The sequence below is a fragment of the Dipodomys ordii genome, unplaced genomic scaffold, assembly GCF_000151885.1.
Source record: "Dipodomys ordii isolate 6190 unplaced genomic scaffold, Dord_2.0 Scaffold100, whole genome shotgun sequence".
NCBI lineage: Eukaryota > Metazoa > Chordata > Mammalia > Rodentia > Heteromyidae > Dipodomys > Dipodomys ordii.
The window spans coordinates 5,512,595-5,535,075 of NW_012267316.1; the positions used below are offsets into that span (position 1 = coordinate 5,512,595).

The 22,481-nt window shown below is 45.0% G+C and overlaps 1 protein-coding gene across 1 annotated transcript in view; it reads left to right on the forward strand.

The window, feature by feature from the left end:
- Mtcl1 (microtubule crosslinking factor 1) overlaps positions 1-22,159 on the forward strand; it is a 130,350-nt gene extending 108,191 nt beyond the window's left edge. The window contains exons 10-14 of the mRNA XM_013027160.1: positions 4,907-5,161; positions 11,962-12,258; positions 14,426-14,457; positions 17,498-19,061; positions 22,121-22,159. Of these exons, the coding sequence (XP_012882614.1) occupies positions 4,907-5,161; positions 11,962-12,258; positions 14,426-14,457; positions 17,498-19,061; positions 22,121-22,159 (2,187 nt within the window). The remainder of the gene's footprint in view (positions 1-4,906; positions 5,162-11,961; positions 12,259-14,425; positions 14,458-17,497; positions 19,062-22,120) is intronic.
- Positions 22,160-22,481: the final 322 nt, after the last annotated feature.

Below are 22,481 nucleotides of genomic sequence, written 5' to 3' on the forward strand. Positions count from 1 at the left end.
GTTCATCTTCTGCCCAAATTATTGAGACTTTCTTTAATATGTGCAGTCTGGGAAGCAATGACACCCATTTGTACTCATTCCATCTTAATCCTCTGCTACTTAAATGCAAAACAGAAATTTGATTGTTTCTCTCAGTGGAGCCCCTATTACATCATTTCCTAAATCTCTGATTCTTTCAGCTGATTCTTAAATCAGACCTTATTCTACATACTGAGGATCCCGCAATCAGCAAGAAGTTCCTTGAAAGGGATCTCAGTACCAGGGGAGACCCAGACCAGAGCTGTCATTTTTAGTGTAGAAAATGCCCACAGCTTGTTCACAGGCCCATGGGGGAATGGGAGCAAGTCACATGCTTCAGCTTGATGGCTGAGGTGGGTTAGGTGAAAGTCAGCCAAGCATGAATCTCAAAGGATGGATAGGAGGGAAGAATATTTTTGATGAAAGAGAGAAAGAAAGAGAGAGAAAGGAAGAAAGAAAAAAAGAAAGAAGGGAGGGAGGGAAGAAAGGGAAGGAAAGAAGGAAGGAAGGAAGGAAGGAAGGAAGGAAGGAAGGAAGGAAGGAAGGAAGGAAGGAAGGAAAGGGAAAGAAAGAAAGGAAGTTAGGAAGGAAGGAAAAGAAAGGATACCATGTATACAAGAGCATGACTCATTTGAGGAACTTGAGGAAAGATGAGTTTTGAAAAATTTGATACTGTAATCTCAATTTTACATGCAAATTTCTGTAAGGTGATTTTGGCTTTAAGGTAGACGATAATTAGGAACCATCAGAATTGAATGGATTAACCTGGATAGATTAATGCATTGGTTACTAGATTAATAGATTGAATTCAAGGAGCTCTGAACTAAAGTAGAAAGAAGCTGACCACCTGTATCCCTAGCTACTCAGGACAATAAGATCTGAGGTTTGAAGACAACCTAGGCAGAAAAGTCCCTAATATTCTTATTTCTAATTAACTACCAAGAAGCTGAGAAGCTGTGGCCCAAGTGGTAGAATGCCCATCTTGAGCAAAGAAGCTAAGTCTAAGGAACAGGTTCCAGATTCAAGCCCTAGTACCAATACCTCACCCCCACCCCACCCCCCAAAAAGTCATTTCTTTCTTTTTTTCCCCCCACCCCTCACTCCCTGTGGTGTTAGATTGAACTCAGGGTCTTGTGCCTACTAAGCTCACTCTCTACCTCTGACCCCGTAGCACCTCCTTACTCAGTCTTGATGTCCACTAAACCTTCATATCTCTCAATTATACATGTAGACAAGTCCCATAGAAAGCACACATCTTTCTCATTGCAGTGTTGGTGGATATTCCAGAAATAAGACTGAGGAGACTTTTGCTTCCCTGAACTGCCCAAGGGGTCCACTGCACAGGTCTTGAAAGGCTCTTGCAGTGGAACAAGTGAGAGTAGTATTGACCCTGGAAATGGCGAGGATCTGAGTCAAACACCAGAAGGCAGAAGCAGGGCCTGCTGACCTGTGAAAGTAGTTGTGGAGTGGAAAGTAACTGGCATGGCTGGCTCAGATCTGTAGTGCAAGTGCCTGGCAGATGGTGCCACCTGCCAAGACAGAAATAAGGGGGAGAGGGTGGTTGCACTAGAAAGGAAAGGAGCTAAATTTGTGGTGTCTGTCAATAGGGAACTGGAATGTAGAGAGCTGGGCTGAAGACATATGTACAGTCTCGTGTTGCTAAACAATGGGGACATGTGCTGTTAAACTTGTGATTAGGAGATACCGTCTTTATATGAAGTCAGAAAGTGTATTTCTACAAACTGAAATGGCTAGTGTTTGTTAGGCAGAACAACCTTTTGGGAGCACCATCATGTCATAGTCCATCATTGATGGGGACATCTTTATGCAGCACATGACTGGCCTGAATGAGAACACTGAGGTGGTGGTAAATCCAGAGCTGTGAGTAGAATCTCCCAAGATTGGGCATAGAATAAGAGTTCGGAAGTGATACTGTGGCTCAAGTGGTAGAGTGCTAGCCTTAAGCTGAAGAGCTGAGGAACAGCTCTCAGGCCAAGGGTTCAGGCCCAATGACCAACAACAACAACAAAAAAGAGTTCAATGAAGGAACTTGAAATACCTTATTTTCAAGAAACTGATAGAGGAAGAAAAGATTGAAAGGGACAACCAGAGAAATGAGTGGAAATGGAGGAGCAAATGTCTCAGAAGCCAAAGGGAGCCAAGAAACTACCAAATTCCAGGAAAATGTCAATATATCAAGTGCTCTTGAGAAATTAGGGTGGACAAGGTTAACAAGTTTTGTTGGACTCCATAATTAGGAAATGACTGGAAACACTGACAACACTTCTCACTGGGCAGGGGTGGGGGAGGAGACTGATGCAAATTGCTGCATGCTGTAAAGATGTGAGCTCAACTGTAGAAGAAAGGAAGAGAGAAGAAAGACACTGTGTGAAAGGGTTAGGGTCATGGGGTGGGCTGTGTTGTTTTTAGAAGTCAAAGGACCCTTTGAGGAAGCAGCAGTAGTGGACTTCAAGCAGAGACCAGCACAGCGATGCAATGTAGGGGTGCTGATAGGAAGGAATTTGTGGGTAGAACAAGGAGTCAACTTCACTGTCTCTGTGAGTCTGCCATACAAGGGTGCTCTGGTGCCAGGGATCAGGTCAACTACTTGAGAAGTCACCTAAGAGGAAGAAACGAGTTGCAAGAAAGCATCTCTTTGTGTGAGATTTTCTGCAGATTCTCCATTTTCCACTGAGGGCAGCGATGCATATTTCTCCTGATTTTGTTTCTGTGTTCTCTTTCTACTTAAGAAAAAGTCTTATTTTCCCCAAATATACATTTTATAACCAGTTGAGCAAGAAGCAACCCATTGGTTCTGCTCTTCACCTCCATCTGTTACTATCCCAGCCTGGAGAATTTACCTGCTACCCAGCCCCAGGCTCTTCTCTCTGATTCTTCTTCGGTTCAAGGGGCAGAACAATGACTGCCCACTTCCATTATAGAGGTTCTGTTTGGTATTAATTTTCTTCCCACATGTCTCTCGTGGAAGACAACTATCTGTCTAACCAAGCAAATCCTAAACTACCTGATACAGCAGACAGGCTTTCTGAATGATACTATTCTGGCCTCCAATTTGAATAACTGGTTTCAAAACAGTTAAAAGTATCTGTCATGGATAATGAGCTAAGAATAGTTTTAGTGGGTCTTTGAATTACTCATTTTAAGAATGTTAATTGAACTCCGTGTATGAATAGTGAGGAAGGTAATGTAATTTGGAGACCATTTACAGTCGCAGTTAAAACTCACCTAGTTTCTAGTGCCAACTCTTGTTACTAACTGATCATGTTCATAAGCAAGTGCCTTAAGCACTCTGAGTGCACATTTCTTTATCAACGAATTGGGAATAAGATCTGTACCTAAAGGATTGCTGTAGAAACTAAATGGAAAAAATTATACAAAAGGTCTTTCTTTGGAAATTGTTAAACCAAAATATTTTAAACTTCTGCACTTAAATAAATACAAGAGGCTGCTTATCAGAATGAATAAACAGGCACAGAGAGTAGACTATCATTGGATAATATCACTGGATAGTATCATACAGTGGTTGCTGTAGGTTTTCCTTGGAGTTATTACTGTAGTTGACTTTGCATACTGAGTGAGGACCATACAGCAGTACATTGCTGTTGTTCCCATCCTCTGTATCTTTGCTGTTTTTACTTCTGCATATTCTGTGAGCACGCAATATATCACAACAAGTTTTTCTCTAGACAGTGGAGTTTGAAATCAATTAAAAAAGAAAATAGTTTTTTTGTTATTGTTTTTGTTGTTTCTGTTGCTCCTTTTTTTGGGGAGGGGTGAATCAGTGTCTGTTGGTCTCATTCCTTCTATCTGAAAAAGCTCCTTTATCATGGAATTAAAGTGGAGGTCTGCTGGCAATCCTTTTTTTTTTTTTAAGATATTTGTTGGAAAACATTTTTCCTTTTTTTTTTTTTGGTTAGTCATGGAGGCTGAACTCTGGGCCTGGGCGCTGTCCCTCAGCTCTACAGCTCAAGGCTAGCACTCTACCACTTGAGCCACAGCGTCGCTTCCATTTTTTTCTGCCTCAGGCATGCAAGGCAAGCACTCTACCACGGAGCCACCTTCCCAACCCCTTTTCCCTTTATTTTTGTAATGTGTTATCTCTAAGCATAGCTTCTATCAAGTTTGACTTATTTTTGCGCTTTAAAGATGGTACTCTATCCATCTTCTGACCTGATAGCCCCTGGTGAGAAGTCATTAGTGTTCTAATCTTTGGGGAGATGAGATGGAAAAGAGCGTGTAGAAGAAAAGGAAGCTGCCGCTCTGTGTTCTGTTGCATCTGTTCATGGGCATCCAGAAGAAGGGGGAGAAGCACTAGAATTGATAGTGTTGGAGACTTAAACACCTATGCTGTAATACTAGTGCCTTTCTGGGTAATGTGCCTTTTTTCTTTTTTTTGGTAAAGATTTTCTCTTTTGCTTTTTACCAGTTTGGATGAATAACATATGAAGATTTGTTTTGTTTAGTATTTATCCTCTGGGGTATTCAACAAGTACTGAGGACTATTAGGTTCTATTGCTGCTCCATCTTCCATGCCCAGTTTCATGTACAACTGTGATATAGGGACATCCTTGGTACCTGCCCTCAAAGGGCTGCCCAGACACACAGAGGAGACAGTTGAGCCTGGCATGGAGAACCAAGAAGCTGGTCATGGGAAGCTCTTGGGCTCGCTGCTCAACATTCTGTGAGACACTCTGTGTTGGATATTCTTCACTTAGACTTTAAAAACAAAATTTCTTTGTCTATGTGCTTGGTCCAATCTTGGTGTAAGTGTACTTCCAGGAATCTGATGCCAATGTCCTGTTTTTCTTTGTCTTCTCTAATGCTGGATTTGTCAGGAAGGAGTTCCTAAGTCTTCTCTCTTTGACAGCTGGAAGAGAAGACTGAGAAAAGCTTGGGGGAGCTCGATGTTCCCACTGAGGGCAAAGGGGCCCTGAAGACAGAGAGAGAGGTGCACCAGAAGCTCCTGGCTGCTAGCCACGGCCTGGTCATGGACCTGCGCTGGCAGATCCACCACAGAGAGAAGAACTGGAACCGGGAGAAGGTGGAACTCCTTGAGCGTCTGGACAGGGAGCGACAGGAATGGGAGCAGCAGAAGAAAGACCTCCTGTGGAGGATAGAGCAGGTAAGCATGAGAGTCCAGGCAGCATGCAGTGGCTCCCGGGGGGGGGGGAGCCAATAACTTAGAACGAAAGGAAATCAGCTGTTCAGTAGTCCTTCATACATCAGGATATCTCATGGCATACAGATGACGAGGGGACTTCCTGTTAAAGACCTTCCACTTATGGCATAGCATTTCATTGCAAAGTTTGTGTACTTGCAGGAAATTGGGAGAAACTTTTTAAAGGAATTTGAAGACTAAACTCAAAAGATGAGGTTATTTCAGGTCATATTCAGAAATTTCTGCCAAAAAGCAAACTAACATTTCAGTTTGCCACTGAAGACTCGGTCACAGTGACTGCTCCAGCTTGAATAGAATTCTTGTCATTAGTGAAGAAATTGCTAAATTAAGTCAGAAGTTGCTGTGTGCTACTGACTGCACCTGCTGTGGGTATTGCTGTGCTGCAATTAGATAAGACCATAGTCAAGGGAGATAGCTGGTAGCTCATCGTCGTCAGCTAAATAAATGATTCAGAAACTCAGATGAATATGCGGAAAAGAGGGGGAGTTGTTTTTCTACTACCCAGATAATCATCCTCTGCATTGCATCCGACTTAGACCAGCTTGCATAACTGAGCTAAGACAGCTTGCTTGTGTTCCTGAGTGGCATACAGATTTGATTTCCACATTACACTGATGAAGACTTGGAATTCCTCCTTGGCTGGATTTTTCTTTTTCTTTTCCTTTTTTAACCTAGCGTTCAATTTCTTTATTGCAGCCTGTCACACACATTCACAAGCACTCAAAAAGATGCATTAATCAATAAGAAACTGAGATCAGGAAAAATAACTTCATTGCTCCATTATAAATCCTACCTGATTTATGAAGCAGTTGTTGAACATGTGCTCTGTTATCCAGTCATGGTGCCTGTTATATAAGAACAGTGACGCGGGTGGGCAATGGTGTTAGAGAGAGGAAGAAGGAAAAGACCTGCAGCCTCTGGCACAGAATCCATTGAGAGGAAGAAAAGGAGCAGAGCTCTTCCTCAATTAGATCACCTATCTGGGTGAGTCACCTTGCTAACATTTGATATGGCCCCACTTAAAAATTCCTCAGATACTATCAGGAGGTGAGTTGGCACTTCCTGTTTGGCTTGGAAATGCAGCTCTGTGAAGAGCTTAAATCCTGTGCATCTGTGCCAGTTGAAAGAGTCAGAGTTAGGTGGGAGCCTGGTACCGGTGGCTCACTCCTATAATCCTACCTACTAAGGAGGCTGAGATCTGAAGATCATGGTTCAAAGCCAGCCCAGGCAGAAAGTCTGTGAGACTCTTATCTCCAATAAAAATCACTAGAAAACCGGAAGTGGTGCTGTGGCTCAAGTGGTGGAGCACTTGCCTTGAGCTGAAGAGCTAAGGGATAGGGCCCAAGCCCAGAGTTCAAACCCCATGACCGACAAAAAAAAAGAGGTGGGGATTTTAGAGCTAAAACTAACATCAATTTGTACAAAATTGGTCACCAGTATATTATACCTACCTTGAATTTTCCACTGTCTCAGTAGGCCCAGGCAGCTTGGTAGCAGGGACTTTCCTGCTTGGCCTCTGCCAAGAAAGATCCCTCACTTCCTATGTCCCTCATGTACCCCAGTGGGATCATTATGTTCCCTGCTGTGGCCTTTTGATTATCCCATTTGCCTGTGAGCCATAGTGGCTTGTTTATTTTGTCACAGACTTCATTCGCTTGAAAGACACACATTAGTGTAAGTTAATGTTCAATGTGTGGGGGGAGTGAGAAATTTCTAGCAGAGGATAAATTCGTAAGCCACATCTGAATGGCATTCACTTTTGACGTCAGAGGAGTCACCTCCTCATTTTGGAAAGTTAAGATTGGTCAGACACAGGACCTGTTTCCTGGTCATCAGTGTGGTAGCAGTTTCTCCCATAGGAGCCGCCCCAGGGCTGACCTGCAGCAGTGTGGGTCACAGCACAGGAGAAATGTACTCCCTGTACCTATGAGGTGTACCTACAGTGTTTGTGTTCCCTTTAGAAAAGGATTCTTTATTTTTGTTAACAATGAGCAGTGCTGCAGACACGAAATTTGGCTTTCAAAAAGAGGTAGATTCTAAGCCATCCTATAATCCACATTATAAATATCAAGATTTAATAAGAAAAATAATATTTGAATTACTTTTTTTAAAAAGAGGTACAGACTTTTCCTCCAAATACCCAAGTTGTTGGGGCTGGGAAGGTGGCTCAGTGGTAGAACACTTGCATGCATGAGGCCCTGGGTTTGATTCCTCAGCAACACATAAGCAAATAGAAAAGAGCCAGAAATGCTCTGTGGCTCAAGTGGTAGAGTGCTAGCCTTGAGCTAAAGAGCTGAGGGACAGCGCCCAGGCCCAGAGTTCAGGCCCCATGACCAGACCCCAAAAAACAAACAAACAAAAACAAATATCCAAGTTGTGTGTGTGTGTGTGTGTGTGTGTGTGTGTGTGTGTGCGCGTGTGCGCGTGTGCGCGCGCGCACTGCTACTGGGGCTTGAACTCAGCTTGCCTCAGCTTTTTGCTCAAGGTTAGTGCTCTACCACTTGAATCACAATTCTACTTCCCGTTTTTGCTGGTTAAGTGAAGATAAGAGTCTCATGGACTTTCCTGCCTAGGCTAGCTTCAAAGTAACATCCTCAGATCTCAGCTTTCTGAGAAGCTAGGATTACAGGCCTAAGTCATTAGTGCCCAGCATGGTACTCAGCATTTTTTAAGAGCATTTTAGAAATCTTAGTGCCCAGTCTAAAACTTGGAGAAAGTGTCCATGGGCAGTCTCTGCAAAAGAGGAAGTTTGCTAAAGAATATATGGGGATGTTATGTGAAGGGTTCATACAGATTTACTCATTGAGTTGCCTATTCATTGAACCTTTAGCTACACAGTCCCTACATAAAGAAGAAATGTCACTGAACATTCTTCATAATGTATACTAGATACCTGACTCCTTCGTAAGCTATATAACCTTGACTGTGATAACTTAATATAGATGGTGAAAGGAGTAACAGTAAATCCCTTTTCCACTTGTAGAACACATGCTTCATAGTTATCTAGTGTCCTTAAATTCCTACAGAATTTCTGCACCACATGAGACACTTTATGTGATAAATGATTGGGAATGTGGTGAAGGTCATGTGAAGCATGTTATCAGTCTCTCTGGTCTCAACCTAGGTTTGATGGGGGACAGTGTAGTTAACTTTTAATGGAGTCACACTCTATTGCTTCTTTAAATTGTACATTCCCAATTAATATAATGTCACTTGCCTTTTGCTACTTACAGGATTAAAAAGAAAAGCTTGTGTGTCATTTATTTATTCCCCTTCTAGTAAATTTTTCTCTCCCTCCCCTTTTTGCTTTTTTTTTTTTTTTTTTTTGCGCTGGTATCAGGGCTTGAACCCAGTGCTTGGGCACTGTTCCGTAGCATTTTCACTTAAGGCTAGCACTCTACTACTTGAGCCACACCTTCAGTTCAGCTTTTTTGGTGGTTAATTAGAGATAAGAGTCTCATGGATTTTCCTGCCCCTGTTGCACCATGATCCTCACTCAGATCTCGGCCTCCTGAGTAGCTAAAATTACAGGCTTGAGTCACCAGCACCTGGCCTTAGTGTAATCAGCTGCTTCCACAACAACATAAAAGGCCTTCCTTTCAGAACACATTAACAAAGCCTCTGCTTTTCTTTTTGACCAGACTGCAAAGGTGACACTCTTGAAGGCTTATTGTGTTGTGCATTATTTGAAATGCAAATCTGCTAAATTTTCTGTGTGTATTGATGGTTGTTCTGCCGCAAGGTTGCAAGTACAGTGAGATGTGCTGCCCTGGGAACCACAACGCAGAGGTATCTTAGCTAGAGACATCCAGCCATAGCCACTCTAGCTCATTTTTATGAAACCCAATACTTAGCAGCTTTAGTGAAAGCTGCTTCTGGCTGCCTGGGTTTATTTTTGAAATTCCACTTTACTGAGTTATAATGCGCTTGTTCATAACTCTCCTCTTTAGTCATTTCTTTCTGCCCCTTTCACACACACACCCTCGCTGCACATTTACAGCTTCTAGTGTGATTCCTGAATTTTAATTCCTTGCCCAAAATAGCTGGAGATGTTCATGTGTTGAAACTAAACTGTGCTGACATGCATTAGAAACAATAAAAGGCTTTACTTTTTATATTATTTAAGTAAAGCGTTTAGCATCTTTAAGAGAACTGAAAAGAACTCTGACTTAGAGAGGGGGAAGAGAGAGTGGAGGAGGCTGAGCTAAAACCTAGAGTGACTTGCTTCTTCCTTAATTTGGCTGTGAACCCGCCTCCAGTGCTCATGTCTAAGCTTAGTCTGCTGGAATCTCCATCATCTTCCTCAAAAAAAGTTAAAATAGCACGCCGAAACATTTCTTCCATCACCTCCAAAATTAGTAAAAATGGGTTCGAAGTCCTTTTGTCCTCAGCATCCTTTTTGGCTTTATTCTTGATGACTGTCAGGCTATCAATGTTCTCAAATTAGGACACTCTGGTGCTGTTCATAAAGATGATTTTTTAAAACTCATCATTCTGCATTTCAGGGAGTTTTCAGATTTCCTGGCATCACCCCCAGCAGTTGTGGACTGAAAATCTTTACTTGGTAATCCTGCAGGTCAAATCCAAATGTCACCTTCGGCATTCGGATAATTCACACTTACTGAAGAGAGCACTCTGTCCAAGACAGTGTGAGCCTGTCACCCTGTCAAGATCTCATTAGCGATTTAGAGGTGGAAATTGCTTCAGGTCCCCGTTGTGCTTTGGATATGCTTAAGCAGGGAGACTGAGGAAGGTGGGGAGGGTGGAAGGAAGCTAATTGCAGCAGTCCCAATAGTCCTCTGTTATTTTTGTGTAGCTGCTGAATAACCTGCAACCACAAGTTCTCCCTCTGAGGCTGAAAAAGAGGCTAACTTGCCCGGTACTGGTGGCTGGTACCTATAATCCTACTTAGGAGGCTGAGAGATCTGAGGATTCAGATTCAAAGTGAGTTTGGCAAGAAAGTCTGAGAGAGAGAGAGAGAGAGAGAGAAGTAGAGTTATGGCTGAAGTGGTAGAGCTAAGGGACAGAACCCAGGCCTGAGTTCAAGCCCCACTATCAACATACACAAAAGAGGCTTATTTGTGTGCCCCTGGCTGAGGGAATTTCATATGTGCTGGCTCCCCCAGGGTGTTACTTTTCTGCTCACCATTATTGTAGGCCCATTTTCCAGAAGAGGAAACTGAGTTGCGTAGAGTTAGGAACTTACCTCTGCCAACAAAGTCACACATCAACACACAACTCCTACTCAGATCTCTTCCCCTCCATTGATTTTGTCTTTTGGTTTATGCAAATACCATGGTTTGAACTCAGGGTCTTTTGCTTCCTTGGGTTGTTTGCCTGGCTGGCACTCTACCACTTGAGCCATACCTCCAGCTTGGTTTTATGTAGCTCTGGTCTTCTGAATAAATGTCTCCTTATTGCTTGAGTTGACCAAGTCAGGCCAAAAAGTATGACTATAAAACGTGGTTTTGTTCACTTCATTCATGCCAGATTTTTTTTTTCCAGTACTGGGTTATGAACTCAGAGCCTCATGCTTGCTAGGCTGACATTCTACTGTTGAACCATACCTCCATCTCTTTTTTGCCTGGGTTATATGTATAGGGTATCATTTCCTGCCTAGCATGTGCCTAGACCATAGTCTGCCTATTTCAGGCTTCTTGTCATTACTGGGATGACAAGCACATACTATTTTGTCTGTTGCCTTTTCTGACTGGGCTGGCCTTGAACCGCCATCCTCCTAATCTCAGCCTCCTGTAGTAGTTAAGGTTGCAGGTGTGAGCTACCAGTGCCTGGATATGCCAGATTTTACTTACCTTCACTGACAAGTTTTATTCACCTCAAATAAGTTGTTTAACAAATGATTTAGGGCACTTAGGAAAGTGAAATTCTCCTCAGTGATTTGCCACTGGTTATATACTTCTCCCCTTCCCCTTCCTTCTCTTCTTTTGTCTTTTCTTCTTAAAACAGGGTCTCAAATTTAGCCAAGGCAGGCCTTGAATTTTTAGTCTTACTGCTTAGGCATTCTAAGTGCTGAATTTAAGTACTACCTGTCAATTTAGAACTCAAAAGAGTTCTAAAGCCAAGCACTGGTGGCTCACGCCTGTAATCCTAGCTACTCAGGAGGCTGAGATCTGAGGATCGTGGTTCAGTTCAAAGCCAGCCCGGGCAGGAAAGACCGTGAGACCCCTATCTCCAATAAACCACCAGAAAACCGGAAGTGGTGCTGTAGCTCAAGTGGTAGAGTGCTCGCCTTGAGCTGAATTGCTGAGGGACAGCGCCCAGGCCCAGAGTTCAAGCCCTATGACCGACCAAAAATAAAAGTTCTAAATATGATGTTTGATTATGTTGCATAAAATGAAAATAATAACTATAATTTCCCAGGAGCTTGTACTCAAACGTATAAATACGTATGTTTTATTAAAAAAATGAAGACAAACCAAAAACTCAAAACATACACACACACACACACACACACACACACACACACTCTTGTCAGAAACAGTTGGCTATTCTTGTGTATTGTAGACTTTCTAGTCTAGCTGTAATTGTGACTTTTTAAAAAAAGAAAACCTTTGTAATATTATTAGATTTTGAAATGAAGGTTGGAACTTGAGAGTATTTCCTTCTTACCAAGTCTTTCAGCTTGACCTGAATGTCATTCTACAGAGTAGAGAAAAGATGGCTTTAGAAAGGCCATCCAACAGAGGAGAGAAGCTAATTATTTCCATTTTTCGCAACTCAAGTTGCAGAAAGAGAGCAGTCCTCGGAGAGGTGGCAGTTTCCTGTGTGATCCGAAAGAAGGCAACATCCGTCCCTTGCCCCACCAGGGTGCCCTCCGAGTGTCCCGGCCTGTGTCCATGTGGCCCTGCGTGGACACCGACTCCGTCACATTTGAAGATCGGCCACTTTCTAAGCTGAAGGAGTCAGACAGGTGCTCGGCCAGTGAGAACCTCTACTTGGATGCCTTGTCCCTGGATGAGGAACCAGAGGAGCCGCCACCCTGTAGGCCTGAGAGGGAGTTCAGGAATTGCCTGCCTGAGGTCAGCCTGGGTTTTGTACATCTTGGTCACCCTCTCCAGAACAAGGGAACTGTCATTAGAACCAGCCAGTTCCTGGCAGAGCCATCTGGCAGGCTCTGTGACATCCTGTGAATTGTAAGAAAGCAAAGTCTTCTCACGGGGTCAGAGCCTCTAACCTTCCTGTGTTATCTGTGGCCAGTTTCCCTTTGCCACTTTGTTTTGGGCGTAGGAACACTGAACTAGTGTCCTGTGTAAGGTCAAGCTCTCAAGACAGCACCACACAGGAGGAAGTAAATAATTCTGGAAAGTGTATATTTTCAACTGTTCTTGAAACTGTAGTATATTGTTATTAATTTTCTAAACATAATAACAAAATAACTTGTACTAAGGAAATTTCTTAACATTGGGAAATAGCAAATATTACTGAATAAACTCATATTAGTTTTATTCTGACAAAGGGGTAGGGGACCAATAGTCAGAAGCTCCATATAAATTAGATTACCAATTGGGTGAATTGAGCTAAATTCTGACATTTCCACAGCATGGTATGGGGTATTCATTTGGTATGGATTATATCATTTTATTTTTATAGCAATTTTTATTGTGATTAAGTGATTACATAAATTTCACAAATTTTACAGTATTGTGAGATAGTGATACTTAAAGTCACAAATACATTCTAATCTTCATGGGGCAAATTGCCTTTATTGTGGTCTATAGGTTATATCATTTTTTTTTTTTGGTCCGGTCATGGGACCTGAACTCTGGGCCTGGGCGCTGTCCCTCAGCTCTTCAGCTCAAGGCTAGCGCTCTACCACCTGAGCCACAGCGCCACTTCCGGCTTTTTTTCTTTTTGCTTATGTGGTGCTGAGGAATCGAACCCAGGGCCTCTGGCATGCAAGGCATGCACTCTACCACTGAGCCACCTTCCCAGCCCCAGGTTATATCATTTTAAAAGACAGGTCCTAGGGAACATTACCTGTGAATGCACTTAACAATTCTTGAACCTGTTATTTAGTCTCCTATGTACTTAACACTTACAAGAGTTAGTATCAAATTGTTGTTGCTAGAATATGAGGGAAATTATACAGAGAGAGTGTCCATTATTCAAAATGCTGGGACGCAGAAGACTTTTAGACTTGGGGGTTTTGTGGAGTTTGGAATATAGTCATTTATATGCAGATGTGACCCAGGTCAAACACAAAAACCATTTGTGTCTCTTATATACTTCATATGCATTATTCATAATTTTGTGCGTGAAACAAATGTCAGCATTGAAAGAGTCTCAGGTTTTGGAGCAGCTTGGATTTTGGACTTTTGGATTGTCTATAGCAGTGAGATCAAGTGTTTGTCCTCCACTCTACCTGTCAGATTGGAGGATATCATCATCTATAGGCCATTTCTGGTGGTCCAATGTCAGAGCAGAATGAACATAGGTCTGGGTGGGAACACTGTGTTCTGTCCCCAGTGTTAGTGACTAGGGCTGCCCAGAGGTGAGGGCATGCTCACCTATAAGTAGTTCCCCCTTCAGTATTGACTGTCCTGAGGATTATGGTTCCTTCGCTATCCAAGGCTTGCTTCTTCAAAACCTTATCAGTGCACAAGAATATTTTCTCAGTAGGCAAAATTTGTGTCCGTGTTCTCTGCCAGCACAAATTTCCGTCTCTTCTTCCTAGGGGAAATCACTAAAAACCAATCAAGTGCCCAAGATGTCACACTGACTCCCATATGAAGATGTGGGAGAAGAGACATAATTTGTTACCATATTTATCTCCTTTTCCCCTGTTCCCATCTTCTTCTCCCTTTTCCTCTTCTTTTCCTCGCCAGCTCCCTCCCCTCCCCTGCCAACATTCAGGTCACAAGAAGCTAGTTCTGAAATCCATGCAGTGGAGAAGGCCTTTAGGGAAACATAGAAGTTCCTCCAGGACAAGGCAGCCTTTCTTACGCAGAAAGGCTTCTCCCTTGACTGCAGAAGCTCCAGCGCCCCTCATCATGCTCTGGGCTCTGCTTCTATTGTTGTATTTCAAAGGCTCTGGGGCAGGAGCACTGTTGACGAACACTTGGCTCAGTGTACATTTTCAATGGTGTCTTCTCAGGAGGGGGGAACAGAGCTACTCATTTTAGCCTAGGCAAGGCTCCTAGACAGCCCAAATCAACTGATTCTGATGAGCTGATTTCTTCCTTACAGGATGAAGAAAATCATAAGGGAAATCTTCAAAGGTAAGTGTAATATGAAAATAGAAATTATATATATATATTATATATATAATATGAAGATAGAGAACAATAAACGTGTCTTCCCATGGAGCATTTGTATATAAACACTTAAATAATTGTTTTTTTATTATTCAATTAATATGTATTTTTTTAGGATGAGCAGCAAAAAGCCTAACTACAGTTGTATGTATAAAGGACTGCTAAGTTCAGTGGGTTTTGAAAAGTCTGTGAGAAACCTCTCTTCATGTGAAGTTTGGAGAAATGCATTTTATATATTATAGATTTCACTACAAGTTTTTCTTGACGGTAATCCCTCCCTGCAAAACTTGCATGGCGGCTGATCGTGCTGGTGTTGGTTACATACCAGTTTTCTTATTGCCAGTCTTGCTCTCTCTAGCTTTACTTCTTTACTCTAACTGAATACATGTTTCCACTACATGTAACGTCTCAGGGATTTGCTGTTTCCACCACTCCTCGCCCCTGATTTTCTCATGAACTTGGAGTGTGTGAATGACTGTCTCTTGCCCATTCTGAACATCAGATCCATATAGCCCCTAGAGCTACCTGGTACTTTTCTGTCCCTCGCTCTGTCTTTCTCTGCTCATCCTCAGGTACTTAAAAGGCAACACCTGAGGGCTTAGGCTCCAGTTGCTTCTGCTTCTCACTAGCCCCATTATGTTGCATTGGTTGGCAAACTGGTTTTGTTTTTGGTCATGAGGCCTGAACTCTGGGCCTGGGCTCTATCCTTCAGTTCTTCAGCTCAAGGCTAGCGTTCTACCAGTTGAGCCACAGCACTACTTCCGGCTTTTTCTGTTTGTGTGGTGCTGAGGAATCGAACCCAGGGCCTCATGCATACAAGGCAAGTGCTCTACCACTGAGCCACCTTCCCAGCCCTGATGGACTTTTCTGATGCTCAGTTTTCAGCTTACACATGATAATGCACATGTCCCTGATATAGGAGAATCAGTGAACAGTGATTAGCTTTTGTCCCCTACTCATGTCAGCAGCCTCAGTGTCTGGGTCAGGGTCAGGATTACCTTCCTTTACCACCCAGCCTCTGGCTTTGCTATTTCCAGTAAGAAACATCTTACTTAATCTAGGTGCCATTCTCTTATGCTTGTAATTCTAACTAGTCAGAAGGTTGAGATCTGAGAATCACAGAAGCCATCTTGGACAGGAAAGACCATAGACTCTCTTTCTCTCTCTCTCTTTCCATATATATATATATATATATATATATATATATACATACACACATATACACACATACATACATATATAGTTGTAAAGATACTGTACAGAGGGGTTACAGTTACATGAGAAAGGTAAGGAGTCCATTTCCTATTGAACATTGTTACCCCCTCCTTTGTTTTTCCCCTACCACTTTCCTCCCCACTTCCCTGGCCATAGATCCTTATCTCCAATTTACCCCTAAAAAACTGGAAGTGGAACTGTGGCTCCAGTGGTAACCTAGCCATGATGAGTAATATACTCACTACCTTACGTATGTACTGTAACCCCTTTGGACATCACCTTGACAATAAAATTAAATTTAGGGGGAAAAAAACCCAAAATTAATGGACAGCTCCCAGGTCCTGATTTCGAACTCCAACACTGGCATCAAAACAACAACAGCAAAATACAAAAATAATACTTATTTCTGTTAATTTCAAAAGTAATCCATGCTTGCTGTAAAGTGTAAGCAGTATCAAAATGTCTGAAATGGAAATGGAATGGTGCTTCCTGACCCCTTTTCCCTCTGTTTCTCACCATTGGGTAGGTTTCCTCCATACTTCTTGCTTCTGTATGTGCTTCCAATTCTTGTGGTCTTATTTTGTTTGCTTAGCCAATACTAAGGTAGAAGCCACTCTTTTCTCTGATATTTTCTGTGCTGCTATGTCCAATTGAGCCCCAGAACATGAAGACCAAATCCGTGTCTGCCCCAGGTCCTGTGCACTAGTGTTCCAGTAGATGGCTAGAGCAGAAACCCCATTCTGGCTTCCTCGTCATATACTTGATCTCAAACCTCTTTGGCAGTCCTGGGCTGGTGTAGAACCCTAGGAAGCTTCCCTTGGGAGGCAAGGGAAACATCACCATGTCCCATAAAAAACTGGTCTTGTTTTGGAGGCAGTGAGCCTGTCCAACTACCCTCCCACCCGACTCCAACTGGAAGGCTCCAGGCCACAGTTTCTGTTCCCCAAGTTATTGGACATAGCCAGTCCCAAGTCTCCGTGCTGATCCCTTCTGTGGCCTGGTAGGTGGATAATCTGTCTGACACTTCAGCCACCCCCCAGCCTGACAGATACGCATCCTAGTACCTCTGTAGTGGCTGCAGGGCAGGGGTGCGGGGTGTAGGGAAATTCCATGAATTTCTGTTGAGATGAATCTGTGGAACTGGTACTCACATTGCATCAGGCAGCAGCTTAAACAAGCACTGCTTCTTGCTTTGGCTTATCTCTTTACCCTTCAGTTGTGCTCACATGTCTAGGGAAGATTTTCTCCTCTTTGGGACATAATGGAGGAGCACAAACAGCTACCCCAAAAGACTTGATCATAAAGAAGGCAGAGAAAGCAAGCTGTTGGTAAGTTTGGCAGAGCCAGATAGAGTTGTCTGAAATATTACTTGATACACTTCCTCCTTTCTCTCACATCTCCCAAGTGACCTTCCAGGCAGTAGTCCTGTAAGTGCATAGGGGACCAGGGCAAGGCTGGCCAAGTGAACAGAGACCTCAGATTGTAGCTCTGTGCCACATTCCCTCTTTCTGCTCATAATTTACTGTAGTGAGGGACACGGAATGTTCACATCCATCAGATGCTGGTAATTAGTAAGTCACAGTTGGCTGCAACGGAGCTGCTCACCGGGCATGGAGAGCCAGGGCTCACCCAGGAGGAAGTGTGATGGTTGTGCTTCTACTCATTTCCTCAGCAGTTGGGGGCTGACTGTATTAGATCCTGATCAATGTAAGCTGTAGGGGAATACCTGTAAGGGCCAGGTGGGGCTTGCTGGTGGCTACTGACACCCTCTGCTTTCGGCCTTTTTCAGAGCCATGTCTGTGTCCTGCATGTCTGAATTCCAGCGTCTCATGGATGTTTCTCCCTTCCTACCTGAGAAGGGCCTGCCACCTGCCAGCAGCAAGGAGGATGTCACCCCACCCCTGTCTCCTGACGACCTGAAGTACATTGAGGAGTTCAACAGCAAGAGCTGGGACTATACACCCCCTAGGGCTGGGACTGACAGGCCTCAGGACCTCTGGGCAGATCGGACCGAGGTGGGGCGGGCAGGACACGAGGCCACCGCAGAGTCTTTCCCCGACTCCTCCTGGTATCTGACCACAAGTGTCACCATGACCACAGACACTATGACCAGCCCTGAGCACTGCCAGAAGCAGCCCCTGCGAAGCCACATCCTCACTGAACAATCTGGGGTGCGTGTGTTGCACAGCCCACCCGCCGTGCGCAGGGTGGATACCATTGTGACAGCTGGCAGTGAGGGCCGGAGCCGGCTGGACCCTGAAGGTCCCTTTCCCACAGGCAGGGCCAGAGGGGGCCTGGGAGAGGCCAGGGGGGGCCATCCTGAGCCCGGGCTCAGCAGGTGGCCTTGTGCTACCTCCAGACACCCCAGAGACTTCACGGAAGGGACTCTCCGGCCCCTTGATGGCCCCCTATGCCCCTCTCTAGGGTTTGCACCCCCACTGCACAGCCTGGATATGTCTAAGAACATGAGTGACGACATGAAGGAGGTGGCCTTCTCCGTCAGGAGTGCCATCTGCTCCGGTTCCACCGAGCCACAAGTCAGGGACATGGCCTGCCAGACCAATGGGTCCCGGACAGCAGGGACGCAGACCGTCCAGAGCATCAGTGTGGGCCTGCAGACTGAAGCCCTGCGTGGCGGCGGCGTCACCAGCAGTCCCCACAAGTGTCTTACGCCAAAGGCCGGGGGCGGCACCACACCTGTGTCTTCTCCTTCCCGCAGCCTCAGGAACAGGCAGGTGGCCCCCGCCATCGAGAAGGTGCAGGCCAAGTTTGAACGCACCTGCTGCTCCCCCAAGTATGGTTCACCCAAGCTGCAGCGGAAACCCCTCTCCAAAGCAGAACAGCCAAGCATCCGGGCCTCACCAGGGTTGGTCCAGAAAGGGTACAGCGAGTCAGCCTGGGCCCGCTCCACCACCACAAGAGAGAGCCCTGTGCACACCACCATCAATGATGGCCTTTCTAGCCTCTTCAACATCATTGACCACAGCCCTGTGGTACAGGACCCCTTCCAGAAGGGGGTGAGGGCCGGGAGTCGGTCTCGCTCAGCTGAACCCCGACAAGAGTTAGGCCCGGGCCAGGAAACAGGCACCAATTCCCGAGGACGATCACCTAGCCCCCTTGGGATGGGCTCAGAGACGTGCAGAGAGGACGGGGGAGAGGGCACACCAGTGAAGCAGGACTTGTCTGCTCCTCCTGGTTACACACTCACTGAGACTGTGGCCCGGATTCTCAACAAGAAGCTTCTGGAGCATGCCTTAAAGGAGGAGAGGAGGCAGGCCACCCATGGCCCCCCCAGTCTTACCAGTGACAGCCACACAGGAGACTCAGCCACGGCTGAGCCAGGGTCCATGGAGGTAAAGAATGCTGAATGGCCACACCTTTTCCCCCCAGCTCTTCATTTAGCTACTGGGCATGTGGATGAGACCCAGGGTGAAACCTGGGAAGTGATTTCAGGAGTCCCTGGAATCCATGATGGTTTACTGTACTCTGGGGAGGAGCAGGGTATACAGGAGAATGAGATAGGTCGAACCATGGATCCTAACACTTTGTGAAGACCAGTCATTTTCCTATCCTCAGAAAAATCATGGAGGACATGGTTTGATCCAGGCTTTCTGTCCTTTGGTATCTGGGCCTACACTTGGGGCATAGTGTACCCTCTTTCTGCATGACTAGGAGCATGAGAAAACTAAGAGAATGTGAAAAGTGAGTACATGAGAGTGAGTGTGAAAACAGCCTGTGTAAAAAGTGTAAACTGATCATCTGAACACTGAAAAATGAGTGTGTGAAAGCTGTGTGCATTGAATGTATATGAAGAGCTGCATGTGTGAAGACTGAATGGAATGTGAACTCTGAAAGCTAAGCAAGTGTGGAAACTGCATGTGTGAAATGAGTGTGTGAACAATGGAAAATGACTGAAAGCTATGTTCACCAAGCATATATGAAGATGGAATTGAGTGTGAACACTGAAAGCTAAGCACATGTGAAACAGCAAGTGTGGAAACTGCATTGTGAAATGAGTATGTATGAAAACCACGAATGTGAGAAATGTGTAAGCGCTGAGTGTGTAAAAACTGCAGATGTGTGTGTAAACTGCATGTGTCAGGCTTTGCATGTCACAGATCTCAAGTGGGATTATTGAAGGGAGCTATAGAACATCTGGGCCACATCAGGAGCATGTGTCTCATGAGGAACTACTACTGTATTTGGCATGGACCCAGTGTCGGTGTAAGCCAGCAGTCTGGCATCTTAGTATCACCTTCATTTCAATGAATCCCCCTTGCATTAAAATCAGATGAAACAAATGGGCGCCATCAAAATCCGGCCTTTGTGCAGAATGATGCTGACTGTTCCCTTGACATTGTTTGAAAGTCAGTCATTCCTGAGTTTTATCCATTGCGTATCCCCACACTGGTGTCACACCTCTGTGGAAAAAACTTCCATTTCCACATCCAGGATGAAGTCTGATGTTGGTGACAAATGAACAGCTGATGTTGGTCACCCAGGGAGGTGGCTTCCCTGTGCTGACTGGACAGTGCATGCCTATACACATGCCACCTTCCAGGAGCCCAGATGAGCCCGAGTCACATGAACATTGCCCAGGCCTGGGTGGGCCAGCTGACAGCCAGGGTCAGAAGAAGAAGGCAGGACAGCAATAGGGCCACTGCTGGGCCACACTACTGCTTCCCTGTCACCACTGAGCAGCCTTGGTTTGAGCAGTAAGGAGGGAAAAAAAGGTGTATTCATGGGTCACCTGATCACACTTCCCATGGTGGGTAATGTTCCCAGTCCAACTTACCAGGGAATATTTAACTCAGAACGCAGAGTTTCAATCTTAATTAGATCAAAGTATGTCAATTTGCCAATGGCATACCAATATGGTGATTCCATATGATTCTAGCTGATTCAAATATAGATGGTATATGGCCTACTGTCCCTAAGAGCTGAGCCTTAGTGATAAAGTCATTTACACCCTGTCTGAGCCAGACAGGAACTGCTAGGTAAGGCATTTCAGGTAACAACTGGAGACATCTTCGGTTACCCAAGTCCTGGGGAGCCCTCAGGTAAGTACTTGTGCCTTAGATCATTTTGTATATCAGTACACTACTTTTTTACACCTCTGCAGAAATCAGTTAAAACTAGAGCTTTGTCCTAAAGCATTATTACCTGGCTGTGTCAATTTTTTTTTTCAGCACTGGAAATTGAACCCAGGGTCTTTTTTGTGCAGGGCCCAAAGCCTTATGTGGATTGTATGTTTTAGGAACCAAACTTTCAGCCACTGAATGAGCTTTTCACAGTATGTAGTAATGTAAAATAAATAACTCAATGACACCACAGTGGTCTGAAGATAGTCATGTTCGTGCAACGCAGCCTTGCTTTTGCCTTCGGCAGAGCATCACTGTACATTTTTTTTTCTGTTGTGGGGCTTGAACTCTGGGCCTGGGTGCTGTCCCTCAGCAATTCAGCTCAAGGCTAGTGCTCTACCACTTGAGCCACAGCACCACTTCTAGTTTTCTGAGTGGTTTATTGGAGATAAGAGTCTCACAGACTTTCCTTGCCGGGGCTGGCTTTGAACCATGATCCTCAGATCCCAGCCTCCTGAGTAGCTAGGATTACAGGCGTGAGCCACCGGCACCTGGCTTCACTTTACATTTTTGTCTCTCCTGTGTTTGCCAGCAGACAGTTTGGGTGCTCGGCACCTGCACAGACTTCCTGGCAATGTCTCAGTGCCATAGGCTTTTCCCTTTCCTGTCAAAAGCTAGCTTGTTCTAGATCCCAGCAGAATTACTTCGTTTGAACTGACTTTGTATGTTAGGTTCCTTGAGAGGCACCTCGCTCCCACCCTCCATGAGACATCAACACTTTTGGCTCAGCTTTCCCAGCCTACGTTGTGTGGGATCCCTCCTAGACCTTTGCTCAGAGATCTTGAGCCCCAGGTGACCTGGGGGACAGGAAGTGTGCCTTCTCACTTCACTGTCATCTTACCAGCAAGGATGACGTGGTCTAGTGTGCCATTGCAGAGAGTAGCTATGTGTGAGGGGAGAGGGATGACACCTAAGAGGACATTATAGCACCAACAGAAGGAGTTCCATGGCTGTAAGCAGTGCAGCCCCTTTCCAGTACAGCAGTAGGGCTGCTCTCTTGCCATGCCTGGCAGAGACAAGTGCTCAGGGCATCTCAGGAAGCCTGGCAACAGCAAGGGAGGTCCAGGGACTTCCTCAGGGCTCGGTCTTCCCTCTGCAGCTGGAGGTGGAGGGCAGGCCGTGGCCTGAGCACCGAAGCCACCCTCCCACACTCCGTTTTCTCCTGGTGTCCTACTCTCTGTCACCACGCTTGATGTAAAACTTTGATTGCTCTCCTGTTTTTAAATACCCTTTCCAACCGGCTTGTTTTTCTCTTCTTTCTGTCTGTCCAGAACCAAACTGTCTTACTAACTGCCCCGTGGGGACTCTAGTCCTGCCCACCTCACGCTGTAAGTGCCTCCTTCCTTCCAAGCTGTCCGCCTCCTTCCTTCCAAGCTGTCCACAGTCATGTGTGTAACTTGTCTGTCTTGTGCTTGGTGTCTGACATTCATCATCATCTTGGCACATTCTCTCCATGAAACCCTCTACATTGCCTCCAGGAGCAATCTGGCAAACCCAGACTCCTCCATTTGCCCTGCTCAGTGGTTGACTGCTTTGTGGGAAGATACTGTTGAGACTTCCTCACTCCTGCAGTTTGCAGGGGTGTTGTCTCGGGCATAGGGGCCTTGTCTGAGGGCATCTTGTAGCCTTGCC